We start from the raw sequence: 21486 nt of genomic DNA, 5'->3' as shown, positions 1-21486 counted from the left end.
AATTATTAGAGATAAGAAAAGAAGCAGTGAGTCATAAAAAAAATCTCATGCCATCTCTTTATATATTAGATTAAATGTGAAATTATTAGACCATGACAGTATGTGAAATTTTGTATCACTGCTAATGCTTCTAACACAGAAGCTTTTACAGTTGATTAAGAAATCATAATACGATCCGTATTGTTGACCACTCTTTTCATAGTACAAAGGATTATAATGCTGTAATGCACTTAAGTATTTATTTAGTGAAGACCAAAAACTCTAAGGTTCTTGCTCAAGGAAAACTACCCATTACTGAAGGTGGTTATCAGGCATGTTGTCCCCCCGCCAACTTCAGATTCCTTTCAGCTGATGCTGGAGATGTTTTAGCTGTTCGAGTGAATATGCTGAAGCCATTTTCAATGGTGTTGCAGCAACTGTGATAGATATATGGTAGAATTTTGTATTGGTCATTCTTCTGTAATAGCAGACATTTTAATCCCAGTTATACTGACAGTTAAAATATTTTCAGTAATAGTAGAGGAGAGATTATCAATGAGGATAAATATTGACAGCTTTTACCTTCACTGGATGACTTCCTAGGCATGGCAGTGCTTTATAAGGGTCTATCTCCCACCCTACCCCCCATCACTGGCCATACTCTCACTGAGCTTAAAGTGACATCCAACTGAGTTTTTCTGCCTTTCCTTTAGGAACCTACTTCTCAGACTGAAACTACCAAGGAGATTTGGAAGGCTTGTTATTTAAATGAAAAGTTTCCAGTTTTCAGTAAGAATCTGAATTCATGCAGCACAGAACACGAGGTAGTTGTTAAAAACAGTTTTATTAACAAAATGATATCAAGGAGGAGGTTTCACATTCTTCCTGTTTACATGTGTAATTTCAAGATCCGTATGAGGTCAGAAACACAGAACCCTTGTAGCGTATTTTTTACCAGATTCAGATTCTTACCTGGTTTTCATAACAATGAATCTTTGGTCCAAGACTTCACAACTTTTATATGACTGGAGAATAACAATGAACTGAGTAGCAATGAGGTAGTCTGGTGCTGTTCGCTATCTACTTAAACACAGCAGACATAGGTAGTTGCATAGCTACGTTAGCTTCAGGTGTGCAGGCAGTATACAGTATAGCAAATACTGTATTTTTATTATCCTATTGTGTTTCAGCAAATCCATAATTATATGAAACCTGCGATTCTCGGAGGAAAGCTACTGAATTTCTTAACCTTTGCTGTAATTGCATTTTCCAACCCTACATACCCCTAAAAACAACAGGTTAAATTTTAAACTCAAGAAGAGTTGTTAGGATGACCTCTATCAATGTAATATAGGGTCAAAATGCAATTACCAAAAAAAAAAATTGTTGCCTCCCTCTTATCAAAATTTTATTCATGCTTTGTGTATTCTCAAATACTATTGGGAAATCAGGAAGATGAGTAGTTTAATCAAAAAAGATCAAAGAAATATCATCTAATGTCATCTCATCTTTTCAGTTGTTCTTAACATAAGACAGACAATTTATAATTCCCAATTATCCAATTAAAATGCTAATTTCCTGTCACCTAAGTTACTCAGTTCTTAAACTGAGAACATGATTTACCTTCAATCATCACAAATCATACATGGCATATGTGACAGTGTTGGGTTTTGTATTTTTATGGATTTTCTGCTTGATTCTTATTTCAGGGTGCTATTAATCCCTAATGAAACGGTTGCCATGGTATGTTTAGCTTCCTTGTGATATTAAAAGACCACAATCCTTCTGTCTTGCACCTGTTAGGCATTGTTTCATTCATGAATTACTTCTTTCTTCATCAGTTTTCATAATTTCACTTCTTATTTCTGTCCTGAACCGTGAATGAATATCCCTTTGTTTTGGGGATAGAATGTAAGAAAAGTGGCACAACTTCTTTGAAAGTCAAGAGGAAACAGTGTGTGGAAATAAGCAGATACTTCAGTGAAATCTGTGCTGTAGAATCATTTTGATTCCTACTCTTGAAATTCACATTTTTGGTGCAATTATACTACTCTTTTGGAAAGTATGTTCTGTGCGTGGCTAGTTTAACATGACACTAGTGATTTCATGCGTTCTTACTAAGATTCTAATTCTGACATCTTTACTCAACTCACGCATTCCCTTACTCCTCAAAAGCACCACTGAAATCAAGTCCCTGAGTAGGATCAGCCCTCCTTGCTGCAGGTTTCCCAGGGCATTAAAACATAGTCTGAGGAACAATTTCTTATCTTTTTTCTTGACTGGCACTAAAAATCTCAAAAGTGAGAGTGAAATTTAGACATTTGTGCATGCACACACACCACCCAGCTCAGGTCTTAAATTTATAAGAAGCTTTCATTAGAGGAAATTCCTCTTGCAGGTGATTGGATTTGAGGAGTTACTCTGTAGCAATATTAATAAAGTAAGCCAGTTATGTATAGCCCTCATGTTGATGGGATTGAAAGTTGAGTTCTGAGCAATTTCTGATTTGGTACGTTAGGCACTGAAACAGTATTACGTCATTCAAAAATTGTTAGGTGTATTTGCCATGGAATTATAAGATAAAGCTTCACTCATTAGAACACAGTCGGTACTAGTGCTACTTGTTTTTATTATCCTTATGCTCAGTGTTTGTGCATGGTGAACATGATTGTCTTTCTTTTAATTCCACTATTCCAGATAGTTTATATATAATATTTTTGTATGAAAAAAGTTCTGCACATATGGTGTACAAAACTGAAAGTGTGCATCATATTAGAAGTTAAATCAGACTTTCAATCAACTAAATTTGAGTAGCTGGCTAGTCCCAGATAACAAATAAGCTTCCCACCTTAATCTGGACAGTGCTCAGAATATTGCCCTTCACTTAAGTTTTCTGTTGCTAATTCTTGGTTGTGTATACACTATTTATTCTCATATCTCAGGGTGGAGAATGAAGTGCTGGTCAAAAAAGGGTATACACTTGCTGGTACTAGTTATCAGGTGGACTTCAGCTTGTGCTTCCCTTTTTGTGTCTGCAATTTTACATACTTCGGTACTATGGTGGTGAGTGCCTTTTAGGCAAAAATAGATGAATTGTGCCCACTGGTAACTGTAGATGCATAGACTATTTAGGCTTCTGTAAGCACCTTCTCTATGGGTGCGATCAGCTATTTAAAGGTCTAAATGATGAAATGATTACCTTTATTTACCAAATCCTAAAAATGAGTACATGCTGAGGGCCATAATGCCAGTTATGAGGAGAGGAAAATATTTGGATGTGTTTGATCTTGTCCAGCCTAAGGGGTTTGTCCATTGTACATACTGTAGAAGGTTGTGGTATGTACAACCTTGGAAGCAGAACAACACTAGAAATGAATGAGAAATGTGTATGAAGTTCAGTACAAGATCTGTGTATTTACTGAAGTATTTCACAAGTTAGTATAGCATCATTGGTTTATTTCACTTCGGATGAAAAATTTTCTCTGTACTTACCCAAGTGTATTAACTCAATTGCAGCATTAAATAAACTATTTTGATAACTGAATCAGACTGTGGCTTAGTGGAAGTCAAGCATAGGAAGCACTGTAGTGTATTTATCTCAATAATAGAAATTGGACTTAAATTCTTGATAGGAAAAATAACAAAGGACTGTACTTTCTGTACTCTGCCCTCTCTCTTTTTTCTCTCCCCATCTTATATCACTCTATTATAATTATAAATGTGACTGATTGTTAGACAAGACTCAAAAGATGTTATTTGTTGCATGTGATTTAGAAGTAGAAATAGTAGTTTCATGGTCCAAAAATATCTTGTCTTGAAAGAGACTAGTTGGGAAGTATAGCATATGGCTTTCTTCTACATATCCATTATCTGTTAAAAAACACCAATGACAAGAATCATAAATAACATATTTTTGTGCAGCTCATCCAATGTTTACTTCTTCGAGTGAAATAAATACTACACATCACTGAACATATGGGGATAGTTCATATATTATGAATAGGAAGATGTCAGAGGAAAAACAAAAGTAATTAATATTGATAATTCTTCTGGACTTTGCTCCTTTATTACATGCAATGCAAGCTATTAAAGCTATGTTGAAATTAAACATACTTAACAGCCAGTCAAAAAGTGGATAGCCTAAGTGCCAGGGACAGTATTTCCAGTATGACTTCATATAGTGTTACAGATTAAGTCTCATGTCCAGCTTGCAGTATTTTGCTCCAATAACTTTTGCGTGGCATTTGGGGAATGCCATCAAATTTATTACTAATAAAAATATATTCTGTTCCATATAACTATAATCTGTATTACTCAATGCAAAATTCTTACAGCTACTACAATACAGAGGATGAAATGTCCATTGACTTCAATAGAGCTGGGATTTCACCCACAGTGAAATAGGGAACTTTTAAGATGCTGGACATACAGTCGTTAGCTTAAAAAAGCCAGCATTTGCCAGGAGTGGTCTCTGAAATATTAGTTACTTTGTGTAGTTGCAATAAGAAATAACTGTGGAAACTGAAGTGCCACTGTTGGTCAATGTTGATTTTTTTGGAATGTCAACCCCATTAGCATGCACTCGATAATAAATCACTAGGTTGAGATAGTAACTACAAAAATGTGAATGAATTCACTCCTGCCTCTGGTGGAAAACACATTAATTAGTAAAGATATGCTATCCCTGGCTCAATCATATTAACAATACCTTTTTTAGTTTTTCTTTTAAAAGAAATACATAACGTGAAAAAACCAATGTAACCATATTTGGAAAAAAGAAAATGGAATGTTAAGACAAAAGGCAGGATTGTATTCAGTATCACTTAATATATTTTACTACCTTTATTGCTGATCTGGGAATGCATCAAAAGGTGATTTTTACATTAGTAAATGAAGTTTTGTGTAAGTTCCAGATTTATGAATATATGGTCATTTGTCATCTGGAGAAATAAATCTTACTATCTCTTTATCACCACAGATAGAAAAAAGTTTACAGTTTTAATTATTTAATATTTAAAGCACTTTAGAAGGTTCAATGAACGAACCCTCTACGCGCCAGGTTGTTCACAATGGTGTCTTGACAGAATCCTTCAGCATACTTTCAGGGGTGTGACAAGGGTGCCTCTGGTCACCTTTCCTGTTCTTGGTTGCAATGGATTGGACTATGGTCAAAACAACAGATGGCCAGCAATGGGGCATTCAGTGGAAACTTCTCAAACAGCTAGAAGACATTGATTTTGATGACAGTGTTGCCCTCCTTTCACACTGACATGAATGCATGAAGAAAAGGTTACAACACAAGACAAAAACTGCCTCAGTGATTGGACTGAGTATTAACAAAAGAAAGACCAAAACAATGAGAATGAACCCAGTTCAACAACACCACCCTCACACTGGGAGCAGATGACCTGGAAGATGTGGAGCAGTTAATATACTTGAGGAGTATTATGGGCAAAAATGGAGGCACAGACAAGGATATCAATGCAAGGGTAGGGAGAGCAATGGCTGCATTCAAGACTCTTTGTCCCACATGGTGTTCACAAATATCGGTGTGAATCTTCAACACAAACGTGAAATGTGCTCTTGTATGGATGTGAAACTGGCATACTAAAACGTCTTCAGAACACAAGCTACAGACATTCATATGCATCCTTTGCATTATATAGCAAGACTTTGTCACAAATGAGAAGCTTTGGAACAGGGCAGGACAAGAACCACTCAACGTTCAAGCAAAGAAAGTGTATCTGGCTAGTCCGTACTCTCAGAAAATCATCATCCAGTATAGTTTTTCAAATGGAACCCTCAAGGAAAATGCAGAAGAGGGAGATCTCAGACAGCATGGAGAAGATATACTGAGATTGATGGACAACAGTTAGGATACTCCTAGAGTCAGAAGTTTTGTCCCAACACAGAGTCAGGTGGAGGAATCTAGTAGATGACCTATGCTCCACTCTGAGTCCAAGGGTTTAAGTCAAGTTAGAAGATTATTACTGACAGTTTCTGAGAAGAGGAAAGAGTTCAGTCAGTCACTTAAATACTATGTAAGAGTTTTAAAAACCCCACTGAAACCTACTTATATTTTGTTGCATGTTCACAATGCCTGTGATAATAGACTTCTATACACAAAAGTGTTGTGGATACAGAAATTTAAAATTTGCAAATGAAAAGAAACGTAGGTCCATAAAGTGAAATGATAGTGAAAACTGTGTGACTATGAAATGGAAGATTGGTATAGCATCCAGTAGCGAAAAATGGAAGGTGCTTGTTATCCCATTTCTCAATTTCAGAATGTTGTTTAGTCCCCAGTATTCTTATCCTCTTCTTCTGGCTTTCTCTTTGCAATTTCTGGATACAAAACTTTTAAAACCATCGTAATTAGAGATGAGGAATAATATTATAAAATCCATATCTCTGAACAGTCATGATTTAGTCTTTAGAGAGATGGTCCTATTTTAATTTCCTTTACATGTACATAATTTAGGGTTTGGTGAATTTTTTTTCAATTAATTAACACTTGGGGAAGTTTTGGAATATATTTTGTCTCCATGGTTATTCAATATTGCCAAAGTCCTTCAAAGAATGAACATTATGCTATGTGGACTCTAGTTACAAAAGGACAAAATCATAACATCTCTGATGTTGGAATGGCACCATTATCACTCTGTGTTAATGAAATGACTTTGGTATTACAAAAAATGAGTTTTCCAAATCCATTCAATATTAAAGGGAATTGGATTGTAATTAGAGCATATTTTACAAAGCATAAAAGGGTCCATGATATGTGCTTAGTTCTTATTGCACCTAATCCTGTAGTATTGTGCTGTGGGCACATCTACCCTCATGTGCAAAGGACTTTCACAGTGTAATATTTGTGAAGATGGAAATGCTATTGTACTTTCAAGGCTAAATAGCTCCTCCAGGAGGACAGCACTGCAAAGAAAATAAACCTCTGGAATGCATTATTTTATATATATAAGGCAAATACTCTTAGTATTTCCTTATTTGGCTGTTTACTACTATATAGTTTTGCTGTCGAGATTCAGATCTTTCCTTCATTGCTGCTATTTGAATGGTAAGATAACTGAAGTATTCAAGTGTTTAAGTGAAAATAAGTAGTTACATGTTTTCAATGTCTAATAGCACATTTTTTTTTCTATTTAAACTTTCTGTGGTGTGTCATGCTAGTAGAGCATGCCAGTGTGTGAGATAATTGTCTGTTTATCTAGAAAACAGATACAGTTGGACAGCTTTCATGCAGCCTTCCCACACAAATGCTGCTCGTTTGCATCAACCTACACTAGAGGAGAGCACCTCTAGGTGTCGGAGCCAATTCAGTGGTGTGCAAACCTGAAACACTGACATTTTAAAATGGCTTGGGTTAGCCTTGAACCGTCTTTCACAGCGGGACCCAGTACAGAAAAGACTTAATTTACTTTGTTTAGGTAGGCTTGTCTTTTGGACAGTTGCATTTCCCTTTGGGAAAATATTGAGAGTAAAAGGTTTTCAGCTGTGGATTGTGTTTGTAGTTAGTGTTTAAAATACCATGATCTGGCATATCTGAGTCAACTCTGTAATCTCAAACCCAGGCAGGTTAACAGTTTTTTTCAGCCTTCGGTCCTTTAACAATTTACTATTATTGGTTGTAAGGTCAGATAAACCAGCGTATTCCAAAGGTGTTTTACTATGCTGGGTTGCTAAGAAAAACGATTTGTCATTCTTCAGAAATTAATTGTGCTTCATTGCAGTTTCAGTAATTTTCTATTGCAGTTTCATATCAGTATTGATGACAAGTACATGATGAAAAGTACACAGACTAGCTGATGTGAGAGAATGTAGGTTAATTAGACTGTTAAATTGAGCAGAAATTCAGGGAGATATTTGTCAGGTAGTGGGGGACTTGCACATACAAGTCTTACTTCAGTGCATTCTTCTGTTCTTGTTTTGTGTTTCTGAATACATTTTTAATTATGGGTTTTTTTGTTTTTGTTTTTTTTGCAGCTTGTTTCAGCATTATTGCTATGCTCGAGGTGGCATGCGTCATACTTCTTACACTTGTATCTGTGGCAGGTAAGATCTTTTTGTGTACTTCTGTAGTAGAGCAAGGTTGCGACATTGGCAAGTGCCACATTTGCAAATTCAATTATTCATGAGTGACTGCCATGTCCCCAGGCTGCTCAGAAGCCTGCCATATTCATGAAATTCAACATTCGTGACGGTTCTCAACACCAAATCCTCATGAATGTTGCCATCCTTCTCTGCTTATTATCAAGATCCCTTGGAAGTACGTAAAATTCTCTTTACCTGTGGTTGTTTAGATACTAGTAAAATACGCTTTAGAGTTTTGTTACTGGAAAAATAAAGGGGAGGTGGTTAGCACCGTGTAAAACTAGGTAGGTTATAGATTCTGCCAAACTCAGATCACATGATTGCTGGTACTCCTGGTATCACTATTAACCTCATGTCTGTATGACAAAAGAGGGTTTTTTTAATGAAAGAGCATATAAAGAGAGACTTAAAATATTCAATTTGTAGTTGAAAAGAACGTCTTTTTTTTTTTTTAAAAGAAGGTTTCATGTCATTTTTTAAGTTCTTGGTCTTAATTCTTGGAATTCATTTTGCACTGCAAAGAAACTAATCTTTAAGGAAATTTTTGTTCCAGCTCTCTTTGCTTGCTATGGAAATTATATTTTTGTGAATATTGCTAAAATATCATTTGTGATTCTATAAAAATACATTTTAAATTCTCTAGAAGAGGAAAGGGAATTCTCTTTAGTTCTACAAACTTACATAGTAAAATATTTTGCTACAGGGATATAAAACTCATTCTATGGAGAAGGGTCTATGTGTATTTTTTGTTGTGATCCTTGACTAGATTTACAAATTAAAGCCATATGGTACCTTCAGTCCACAACATATGTCCCACCAATATCAATAAAAAGGATTGCTGTATCAAATAGTATAAAATAGTCTTTATGAAGTTAACTAAATTTTACGTTAATAAAATTGCTGTTGCATTCAATATCACTTGTGGGCAAAAATGATAAATGGCACTTTTAGGATTACTGGTTTTATATTCCCTTTGCGTAAAATTATTGGGTTTTTTTTGTAAATTCATTTACTTTGTAAAATTATATGTGCATAATTGCGTATGTAATTTTGGTGCTGAATTGTGCATGATTTGTTTGAAAATTTGCCCCTTATTTTCATTCGATTTAAGAGTTCTTTCTCCTTTGATGGGAGGCCAAGAGACTTTTAGTTACTGGTTTGATGACCTTAGTTGTGGTTTCTCACACTTACTAGGGTGGACTAGGTGAAGGTCATCATCTTTCCAGTAAAAAGAGTAAACAATATAAGCCACATTTTTCAGGGACAACATACGAGGCAAATTCAACTTGGGGAGAAGAGCTGCAAGTAAAAAGTTCATACTAAAAAAGTGGCTATACACTCATAGCCAGCAATTGCCATCTGTAATAATGGCTGACAATTACATAAAGTAGGAGATAACTAATATCTGGTTCTACTTCTATACCACGCAAAGAAACAACTACAGTCTCTTTGCACATGAGCAAGCTAACAATAATTAATGTATATAAAGCAAGTGGTGCTCAGTGGCTTTGACCAGCTCTACAAAATGCATAGGACCCTATTGTATTTGTGTACAACTTTAATAGTCATCACATACAATGGGGCTATGCAGCAAGCTGACATACTTCATGTTGGCAAATATGTTCCTCCTTTTTGAGGCAAAACAACATATTACTTTGCATTCTGCAAGACGGGGCAGAGGATACTGCCCTCACCTGATGTTTATCTCAAAAGATCATACCAGGCACACCAATACCCACGTCACGAATCATCCTAGATAATTTCTTAAATAGCACCACTGACCAATATGGACCTATATTGTCATTCAAATCCCAGCTCTCTACCCAAAACTGGTTCAGAAGTGGAACATCAAAAGCAGATTGGGCCATTTTCGTTAGAACTGTGGATGACACAATCTCCTGTCAGCACTAAAGACTTTTAATTTAGCATGGAGTGTACCTGTGTCCCAGGTGCATGTTCTTCTGTTCACTGGTTAAGAGTTCAGTAAAACAGTCTAAAGACTTGGGTGCTGGCGGGAGATTGTGAGGAACATAACATGCTGATCATCCATTGTTGGGCTGTCAATCAACTTCTTTCCCTCGCTCCACCACTCCCAGAATCTCCCATCCACTGCAGGAAGAGGCAGAGTAAGGGCAGAATGCACTCACTAGTGGGAAATTCTGTTTATGAGATAATTCAACATTAGACAACTTAACAGTAGGAGTAATAACAAGCATCTTTTTCACCTATTAAGAGCCCCAAGCCTCTTTACAAAAGAACAAGAAGTCCTGTGCTCCTGAGGAAGTGTGTCTTTGCCCACAAAAGCTTATGCTCTGTTAGTCTATAAGATGCCATGGGACTTCTATTTGTTTTTGTGGAAACAGACTAGGATGGCTACCCCCGATACTTGTCTTACAAAATAGACATTTAAGATATACAATAAATAAAGAGTTTGTAAAGATGACTCTGGATTAATACAATTATATGTATGAAAATCAAACTAAGGGAGGTGTCTTTTAAAGCTTGTTACTCTTAGTGCAGAATCCAGTCACTTCAAGTTTTATAGCACTAAGAATTCTTACATGGCTAAATCTGTTCTTTTAAGGTACAAGACCTATTCTATTTTCTATGAAGAAATAGTGTTGTGAAATAAGGTTGCTGTTCAGTTTAATAAAAATTATACAGGTCAGATAATTTCTATTACATCCTGACTGGATTTTCAAAACAGGAATGGGTTCACTAGTTTGTACATTTCCCTTCCCGCCGCCCAAATTACCTCTTTCCTTTCTGATGCAACGGAGGTAACTGAAAGTTCTGAGTTCTACCAATAGCATGTGTTTTATTAGGGCAACTTGCCAGTTGTCTAATCACACAACACAAACACCTTGCCTTGCCCCTTCCCTGAGGCGCCACCCTGGCCCCACCCTTTTTCTAGGCTCCACCTCTGCTCACTCCATCTCTCATCTATCTGTTGTTCATTCTCCTCCACCCTGACTCACTTTCAGTAATGGGCAGAGTGCTGGGTGTAGTAGGAGAGGCAGGCTCTGGGAGAGAGGTTGGTTATAGGAGGAGGCTCAGGGCTAGGCAACGGATTTGAGATGCAGGAGGGGGTACAGCAAATGAGAGAGAGGCTCAGGGCTGGGAAACAAGGTTGAGGTGCTGGAGGGAGACAGGTTTAGGCCAGGCATTGCTTTCCTCAGGTGGCTCCAAGTCTCAGGGAGCAGTGCAGCAGGGCTAAGGCAGGTCCTTGTGAAGTCATCAGCAGGGCAGATGCAGCAAGTGAAGACCCAGTGGGCCCCCTCCCACCCTTCCTAGCAGCCTCAGTGAGGGAGGTGTCAGCCACTTCTCAGAGCAGCATAGGACTAGGGTAGGCAGGAGTCTGCATTAGCCCCACTGCATGGCCAGGCTTTTAGCACATCGTCTCCAGTTTGGCTTTAGGAGCCTCAGGAGATAAGCCTGATTCCAGAAGACTTCCAGTGAAACCAGGAGGGTTTGCAACTGTAGATTTTTTTAAACAAATCATAAAACAAAAAGATATCAAGAGCAATCAATGCTGAAGTTCAGTACAGAAATAATAATTTTGCATGAGTTTTCAGAGCAAGCACATATTTGTTGCCCATCATCGTCTCCAGTTGGTAAATCAACATGTCAAAGACAAATACAACAATTTATAGTAGTAGTAAATATTTCAGTTAATGTCTTTACATACAGATTAATCAGCCCACACTTTACATGCCAGATTGCACCTTTGAGATCTTTAAGTAATTTGAACCAAGACTGTATGATTTCAAAGTGTAGATGTGCTTAAATGCAATTAAATAAGAATACCACTATGTGGTTATTGATACATAAGAGTGCATATTCAAATCTGCCTGGCACTTGTGTAGGACATTACTCGTTCAAAGCGCTGTGTAAACATTAACTAATTCTCCTTTTCAGTAACCTTGGGAGATAAGTAGCCATTTTTACACTGGCGGAAATGTAGAGGTTAAGTGACTTGCCCAGTGTCCCATGGTGAATCAACCAGAACTAGTCAAGAGTTTCTTCCTCTCAGGCTCAGTCCTCTCAGACCATGATGTCACTCTGTCAAAAGTTAAAGCAACCACCTCACAGTTGCATATTCTTTTTAATAAGGTACCTTTCTTTATTTGCCATGTTCTTGTAACTGTTTGGATCCCACAATATCAGAGTGACAGGACAGGTGAGGCAATATATTTTATTACAGCAACTTCTGCCTGTGAAAGGGATGAGGTTTCAAGCTACATAGAGCATTTCCTCAGCTCTCCAAAACTTGTCCCTTTCACCAACTGAAGTTGGTCCAACAAAGGATAGTATGTTTCTATCTTAACCTGGCTATTATAGTTTATGGTATCTTAATTTTAATTCAGGTTTTCCTGATATACATCTACTCATTTGTTTCAAATTGTCTGTTGCTATAGTTTTTCCCTCTTAAGTACTGCTGCAGGTTGAACCTCTCTAGTCCCGCACCTTTGGTATCTGACTGCTGCCAAACAAGAGAATTTGCTATACCACAGGAGATCAATATTGTCTATCAGCATTACCAGTAATTCCACTGCTTACTGGGCTCTTAGAAGACATTTAGGGAGTAACTTAGAGCTAAATACAAGCACAGAATGCTAAGAGCCAGGACTGGTGGCTGTAAACATACTTTATCGGACTACAGGAAACTTGGCTACACCCATGATGAATGGTCATCCTGCTAACTAAAATCATGATGGAATATGGATGTTGCTGGATGAGAGAGTGCCGCCCTAGAGAAGATCAACCTATATTACACGTAAATTGTTGCTATTATAAGCCATTTCGCTTTTTTTTTCAGCTCATTTGTCTTTCACAGTCCTTTCTAACTGACCATATGTTGTCAACTTCTCTGACTCCCGCGGTTTTATTCTCTCACTGGCAAGAATTCATAAGTTATCTGGCCTTTTCCAATTCTTCAGAGTAGTAACAATTTGGAAGAAGCTGTTAAAGGAATTAAAATAGAGAGAGAACTTCCTCTGGAAAAATTTTTAAATTTGGATGCCGAAAGATAGACATTTGGCTCAATATTAAGGTGCCTAAATGTGTCATAATTTTCAGAGGTTTTGAACATCAGATGAAGTCAGTAGAGTGACAGGTGCTCAGCACCTCTGAAGTTTTAGGATGCTTAAATACAGATTCATCACACTCCATTTTAACACCTTTATTTTCTGGAAGAAAAATAATTTTCTAAATTAAGGATTACACAACTGAGTAATACTGGCACAGTCTAATTTAAAATCCAGACGGTTTTTTTTTTAAAGTTGCTTTGAAGTCAGTCTCAGAGTGTAACTGCAGGTTTATATTTGAGCTGACTTCTGGGAAAGTATTATAACTTCTCCACTTCCTTGGAGTTGATGGACAGTCTTCTGTAACTTCATCAGAGCTCTTTTTCCTGAGTGGCTCATGGAATGCTACTGTTGATAACTTTTAAGAAAGACCCGTGTTTTGTCTCTGTTGACATAAGCAGTGGAAGGCAGGGGGTCATAGTTTGAGTGAAAAGGAAATCCCAGAAGACAAGGGTGGATAGGTTAACACCCCAACTTGATGTAAACTAATTGATTGTGTAGACAACTCCTCAGAAATGTCTTTCCAGTTGAAGGAAAATTATATTTGTTCTTATGAATTTAAATTAGAGAAGGTTTAAAGTATAGTAATTTGTGCTCCTTAATAAAAAGTAATTTTTTTACTGTAAACCTCTTCAATTAAACCATAATCTGACCCAATGAAATCAAGCATTGTTAGATTTGGAATACCTGTTGCTGAAAACATTCTGCATAATGCACATAGTTTCTATAGTGGTCCAGTACATTATTTTTTAAAATTGTATTACCTTTATATATTATAATAAAATTTGCATTAATTGTTTAATACAAATTAGGAAAGCAATATACATATGTATGTGCATGATAGTCAGAGCTGATTCCATAATATCGTTATGTTAACTAGTTATTACAGGTACGTCATATTAGAATTAAGCCCTGATGTGCCGTGTTAAATGTGCATTTTAAAGCTACTCAGATATACAATGTTAATGTTTTCTCTTGCTTTTTTCTCACTTTTTGTAAAAATTATATTTTAAGTATATTATTGAAATAACACCACTAAAATTATTACAAACTGTGATGCAGGACTTGTTTTCATGCATGTATGCATGATAACATTGCAACTCATGCATACACTAGAAATTAACGAGCAGTAGGTCTCTTTATAGTAAGAAAAAGAGCAGATTTTTTTCTTTTATTTATTCCCATATTATCCACACTTGCCAAGAATGAATAGATTCATAAAATTTTAGAGGTTAATCCTTCTCTCCCATTACAATGTAGTTTCTTCATCAGAAATGCAGAACCAGGCCTTGAAAAAATTAGGAGTCCCAACACTTGTCTTGGGAAAGAAGTCCACAGTTTACTTGATTTTTCTCATCTGGGACTTTTGCTGAGATTTGACCTCGATGTCGGTTCTTTTATTTTTATTTTAATTACACTATCTTACACCAACCTACACAATTGTCTTTGGCCTTTCACATTTAAAACCTTCATACAAATATGTACAGCTATTTTCTTCTTTGATCTTTTCCTCCTCATTTGGCAAAGCAATTAAAGGTGGGGCTGGTAGCATTGTTTATTTCCAATTATAAGACTGTGGTTTCAGTTGCTCATATTTTGCCAGACCTTAAATGTTGCAGCTGAAATTTTGCAGGCTAATGTCTGCCTCCGACTGAACTGTTTTTTAAAAAATTCAGACAGAATGGTTCAGAGGTGTCTGAGAATGAGGCTTAGGAAAAATATTTTGTTTCCATGCTTTGCAGTAGGGACTTAAAATAATGGCAGGATTGTGGCCTTTGTGTTAAGAATGTTCCTTTTACTCTTCCCCTGAAAATCTGTCCAGTTTTGGGAAAGTTATAAACCTCTGGGGGGAAGAATCACTGTTGGCACATGCTCAATAGAGACTACCTAAAGTTTTGCCACTGAAAACTCAGGCCTGGTCTGCACTAGGGATCAAAGTCAATGCTAGATACTCAATTCTCATCTTACCGTTAACAAAGCTAGAATCAACTCATCAGGATCAATTTTGTACCCTGGTGTAGATAAGGGCTCTTTGGGCTCACGCCAACTTCCCTTACTCCACATGGCAGCATGCAGTACCAGGGTCGATGGCGGAGTCCAGAGAGATGGATTTTTAATGTGTCTTCACTGATGTGGCAAAATCAAAATCTGGCAGATCAATTGCGGTGCATCGAACCCACAGTAAGATTTCATTCACATTGCATCCTGGAACTGAGTGGGGCCTTCTCTGCAGTTGCAACTCCAAGCTGTTCTGGAGTCAAACATCAGAATGGAAGATATCACAAGACATATATCTTGTCACATATCACATATCTTTCCTGTGTACTCACTTATCTCCCAGCTGATGCCCAGACTGTATGGAGAAGGAAGTTGCCTGATTCAGATTTAGGAGAAGATAAGAACAGGACCATGCAGTGGGGAGAATTGATTAAGGATCCAAAATGGGGTAGACACTAATAACTAGAACTAGAGGCAGGGTCTAAAGGGGCCTGGAACTGGCGGGGCCAGGAAACTGGAACTGGTAGTCGTAGGATGGAGAAAGACAAAGGACTTAATTCGTTACAGTTGGAAAGTATGTAATGAATGAGGCAGGGGATTGCAGGAGGATAAAGGGTGGCCTCCTGGTTAAGGGAGCTGAATACTGCCTTGAAGAATTTGATTCTCTGTTTCTCCTCAAGAATTCCTATATGATAATAGTCAAGTCACTGAAATCAGACTTTTCACAGATGGTCATTTACTATGTGTTCCTCATTTCATGGTTGCCTAGTTTGAAACCTTGGGGTCTGATTTGCAAAAGTGCTGAGTAACCACAGCTGCAACTGAATTGAGTGGAGCTGTCCTTGAACATACAAAGTGCTGTATACTGTTAACTCTGAAAAGTCAGGTGTTAGAAGTGTCAAATTGTGTACCCAACAGTAGTGGATACTTTTAACTTTAAGTTTCTCTATGCCTCAGTTCCCCATCTGTGGAATGAAGATAATATCACCCTATTATTTCACACAAGTGTTGTAAAAATAAATTAATAGTTGTAAAGAACTGAAGTGTTATAGTGAAATGCACCATATAAAAGCCCATAAAACAGTTACGTCTGTATTCAGAGCAGGCTTTGAGTAATGTGCAATAAGTTCTAGGGCCACACATTGAGCAATAGGGATAAAAAAAAAATATTGAATAGGTTCTCATGAAGTGAGCACTGACAAGTCTCAGTAATCAATGAACCGGGGTCCTGTGGATAAAAAATAATGTATGATCATATAAGACTATGTCTTGCCGAAGGGAGCCAGATTAAAGTTGCACAGGCAAACTTAATTCTGGCATTTCTCAACTTCTGAGCACTTGACACTGTAACCTTGTAATGTTCTTATAATCCGTGACAGTTTCTTTCATCGTAAATCAGTCCCACAACACTCAGATTTTTTTTTAATCCTGGTGCCTCATTACATAATGGTTTGTATAATATGAAAATCTTTAGCAGTGAAAAAAATGTTGATGAAAAATATAAACAGGTCTGAGACCTTTAAACTGAATACATGCAAAACTTGTATGTGCAGTTGCTATGAATGTACACGCAAGTATGTTAATTTCATGGACAAGTGACATCTAACTAGTCATTTATGTACGGAACAGCTAAATATTAATAAATATAAATATTAAAAATATTTACAGGGATACTTTTACCCCTGATGTGATTCCACTGAATTCTCCAGTGTTAAGCCTAGGATGAATTTCACCCGAGATACTAAGCCACTCCTTGACTAGAATCGAGAAAATGCTATTTGAACTAGAAAGGTTTTGGTAAAATGTTAGTCGTGTATGGACAGCTGAAGCTGAGAGGTGAGACAGATGCCACCAGTATATTTGTTCTGACAAATGTATTTCTGGCTATAAAATCATTCTTTAAGCCTCTGTGAAGTAACAAATGAGAGAGCACCTTTCTGAGGAGTATATCAAAATGAAACTCAGTAGTGCTTGATATCTCTCTTATCTTTTAACTCAATATTTGGTAGACCTAGAAGAATAACGGTAGAGGAGGCAAAACAAGATGCTGTGACCAAAAAAAAGGTCACTGAATGGATAGTGGAGTTTTCAGATATGTGGAACAAGTGTCTGTACTTCTTGCTTCCCCTGTAGTTTAACAGTTTACTTAGTCTGATTTCTAAGAATAGTTTTTTGTTTTTGTTTTTTTAAACATTAAGGGGCTAATGTTCTCTTTTTACTCCACAAAAAAGTTGATATGTCGCTGGTTATGCCTTGTATGATGGCTGACATCTTACAGGAATATTCCCCTAATAATAGGGAATGCATTCATTCCCATAGGGCTCATGCGTCATGCTAGGGATAAGATGGAACAGCTTGCTTGGACAGCTGAATTTTTTTTCAGCCCTGGTGGCTGCTAAGGAATTACTAAACATCCCAGATCTTAACTCAAGTTAAGATTCAGTTTTATACTGTGGTATACCATTAATCTTGAACAAGGAAACTTATTTTAAAAGTTAAGGTAATTCTGGAAGGAAGGAGATAGATATTAGATGTAAGTTACTTTTATGTTATTACAGACATACCACTGTAGCACATGTGGGGCTACAGCACTAGATGTGTTACCTCAGATGAAAAGCTTACATTCTACAGGGTACGTTTTCAACTATGTGCCATATCTTCTGTGCTTAGCTGAGGGGGGTGCAAAGCACTGTTCCTGGAGCCAGTTTGTATATATACCAGCCTCAACAGGTTGCATGATATTGGCCCTTAAATACCTGAGGGTGTATAAAGAAACTATATTACATTTCACAATTTTCTTTCTCCTTGTGTTTTTGATTGCTTTGTCTGTTAATTCTGTAAATTTTATTTTTCAATGTCAGTGGCAACAACTCCTCTGTTTTGCACTACGGACATGCTGGAGCCCCAAATGAAAAGACTATTGAAGATGGAGACTTGTGGTAAGTTCAGGAATTGTTTAGTGTTGTTTCTTATACACCTCTAAAAAGAAACAATCTCAGCATTATACCTGAGTTGCTCTAATCTTAATATGAGCAGTAGAAAGATGTGTACCTAAAGATTAAGGGCCATATTTTTGAAAGTGATTTACAATTTTGGATTACTTGGCTTTTTGGGTACCAAATCCAATCTAGTTTGTCTTTTTCTCTTCAGAGATTCTGGGCACCTGTGTCCCCAGTTAGCGGGTGCTGTGGGGAGGAGGGAACCAGATTTCAAACATTTAGTTTCAAGAGTTTTGATTCAATGCATTGCAAAAATGTAGATCCGAGTTTGTATTTGGAACTTCAAAGGAGGTGCTCAACTTTGGGGTTTCAGTTCAGATTCATATATATTTTTTGTGATTGTTAAATAATTCAATTAAATCTGAGCATAGACTTGACCTCTGCAATGTGGTGTGTCTGTATATTTTAGTGGTGACATCACTGGGTTAAAATGATGTAAAATCATGTCTGTGAGGTTATGAAAAGCAGCAGGTATCATGCATGATATAATGAAAGGCAGCTTATGTATTTTGTTCTTTCAACCTCTACATCTGGGGTTGCATTCATAAAGAGAAGTCCACCTATAATTAACTTCAGGTGAACTAATCATAAATACTAATGATTGAAAACATCTAGTAGATTATCTAGCCCATTTCAGTATCATTCCAGGATTGGTTCCTACAGCCTATTCAAAATGTATGCAAATGTGTATTTTCACATTTGTTTGCAAGGGTGTAGAAAACATATAACTAAGCTCAAAAGCTATTAAGGGATCAAATTGAATCATAGATGCACAAAATTACCTCTCTGACTAATGCCACAGGGGTATCTGCAGAGCAGCAGAATGAAATAGGTAGGTAAAGTCTTTACTAAAATTGTATAAACATCTTTATTTTTGTATAGTAGTAAATTATGTATTATTCTTGTCTGGTGTTAATAGTCTACTGAAAGCCATCCAACGTTCTGTTCTGTTGTTGTCTCCATTTCATATTCTGTAGTCCACTTTCATCGTCATCATCATGATGGCTAATAGATAAGATATGTGAACATGATACAGTAGTGACTAATGAATCGTACCAAGGTTTCCAAATGTCAGCAGCATTCAGGGTATCCATAAAGTGGTTACTGAGGGAACAAAGACTATTCCCTTAAAGTATTATAAATGGATGTACAATTTTACTAAAAGTATTTTTAGGGGCGTGGAAATATTATTAGGTGACTTCATAGGCCAATGCTATGAGTAGAGACCACTTATTCATGACGTAAACACTTGACTTCTATGGCTGTGTGCTGGACCCTGAAAAGAGCTTCCTAGGTCCTTTCTGACACAAAAGTCTTAATCTGTGGAAAAGCTTCCATACATTTCAGTGAACGTTGGATCAGCTTCCTAATGAATAAGAGAGAGCCGAAGAAGGAAATTTTCAAAAGTGTCTAAGGGATTTATGAGCTTCAGAGCTACTGATTTGCAGAGAAACATTAGGTCCTAAATATCTCACTTTTTAATGTGAAACTTAGGTACACTTCTGTGAGCGTTTACCTCATATCACAATTGGCATCCTTTATAGCAACCTCAACAAAGAAAACAAGGATGAGCATTTAGCTTCTGTTATCCTCTCTCCAGAGTGATTCTGCTAAATCTTTTGTCTTTGCAAGGTAAAATTGATTGACTAGCTAGGGCTTCTGTAAGCCTGACTTTCTCAACCTTTTTCTTCATTAGATGTAGGATAATTTAGTTCAATTTTAACTAGTCAAATTCTCACGTAGACAGAAACGCTTGGCTCAACTTGACTAGCTAAATCTAGCTACAAATAGGAAAATGGTAAAAGTTTATATTAGATTTTCCTAGAATGTGTTAATCATATTTATAGTCCAGGAAAAGCCCAAAGGAGGATTGAGACTTACTGATGGCCCTGTGATTGTGATCCTGCTCTACTGCTGGCCATATTATACTTTCTGTGTAACTAGAGGATTTTGTTCTCTAGAGCTAGCAGGTTCTTCTTTTGTTATCTCTGTACTATTTAATCCATTTTTAATGTGGAAAAGAATAGCAGAATACTAGCGTAGTAATCTTACCTCTCTCATAATCAAGGTATGAAATTTAACAAGACTGTGTATGAATATTTTTAGTGTGCACGTGTGTGTGTGTGTGTGTGTGTGTTGTAGGCAGCATTTTGAAACATCTTAAGCTACTTTGCTGTAGCACAGTCCAGCTTTTTTGAGGCAACTGGCAACTTTAGATTGTTCCCCAGATATTCTATCAAATTTCTAAATTTTTATATTGTAATACATGTTTGTTAGATATTAATGAGCAACACATTTAGAAACTGCTCTAATTTTGTTATGAGCTGGCAAGCTGAACATGTAATATATTGCAGTCATGAAAACTCTATGTATTACATGAAAATATTTTTATTTTAACATACAGTAGACTCTTAATTTACATGAGGATTCAGTTCCCAAGGTCTCTCACATAACCCAAATTTCATGTAAGTCAGGGGGCAGCTTTTTCCCCAGCAGAATGCCCATTCTGCAGCCAGGGGAAGCACCAGGAGCCCTGAAGCTCCTTTGGAAAGGTTAAGCCTGGGGTGGGTTAGGGATGCAGAGGGGCGTAGGATGGAGTTGAGCCAGAGCTTGGGGGGCGGGGTGCTGGCGTTGAACCAGGGCAGCGGGGGGGTGGGGGTGTTGAGCAGGAGCTGTGCAGGGGTTTAAACCAGGGTAGGGGTTGAACCAGGGTGGAGGGATGGAATGGGGTTGAGGGGGTGAGCCAGAGCTGCACAGGGGTAGTTGAATTGGGGCCAGTGGCAGGGAGTGTTGAGCCAGGACTGGGTGCAAGGGGGAGTGAGCCGGAGCCCTGTGCAGGTGGTAAGCAGGGAGGGGGCATTGAGCCAGGGCCGCACAGGCTGTGGGGGTTGGGCCAGGGCCAGGGGAGCAAGATTTTGAGTTGCGCTTAACACTCGTTAATGTGAGGTAAGTGCATCTTGAAATTACACATTTTGAGGGTTTACTGTATCTATAAATTCTAATATGTGACTCCCATACATTTTTATGGCTACTGGGAGCCCTCTGTTGGAAAAGATTGGAAAGTCCTACAGTATAACAGAAGGTAAAGAAATATTGGGTCGCTCTCTCTGGTTAGATGGAGGCAGACATGGTGGAAGATTATTTCGGCTTTTCCCAGTAATCATATAGGATCTGAAGCAAGACTTTGTTGGGAACAATGATTTCTATTTGAAATATTCTTCAGCTGAATGATCTGTTTTACCCTAGAAAATCATTGCACTCTGTTGATAAAAGTAGAATTCTGCATATGTTTATAAATATGTTCTATCATCTTACAT

At 37.3% G+C, this 21486-nt stretch overlaps 1 protein-coding gene across 1 annotated transcript in view; it reads left to right on the top strand.

Moving 5' to 3' along the window:
• Positions 1-21486, top strand: part of PEPD (peptidase D) — a 241605-nt gene that overhangs the window by 146615 nt on the left and 73504 nt on the right. The window contains exons 10-11 of the mRNA XM_075009013.1: positions 7978-8046; positions 18032-18109. Of these exons, the coding sequence (XP_074865114.1) occupies positions 7978-8046; positions 18032-18109 (147 nt within the window). The remainder of the gene's footprint in view (positions 1-7977; positions 8047-18031; positions 18110-21486) is intronic.

The sequence above is a fragment of the Carettochelys insculpta genome, chromosome 14, assembly GCF_033958435.1.
Source record: "Carettochelys insculpta isolate YL-2023 chromosome 14, ASM3395843v1, whole genome shotgun sequence".
NCBI lineage: Eukaryota > Metazoa > Chordata > Testudines > Carettochelyidae > Carettochelys > Carettochelys insculpta.
This window is presented reverse-complemented; position numbering and strand designations above follow the sequence as displayed.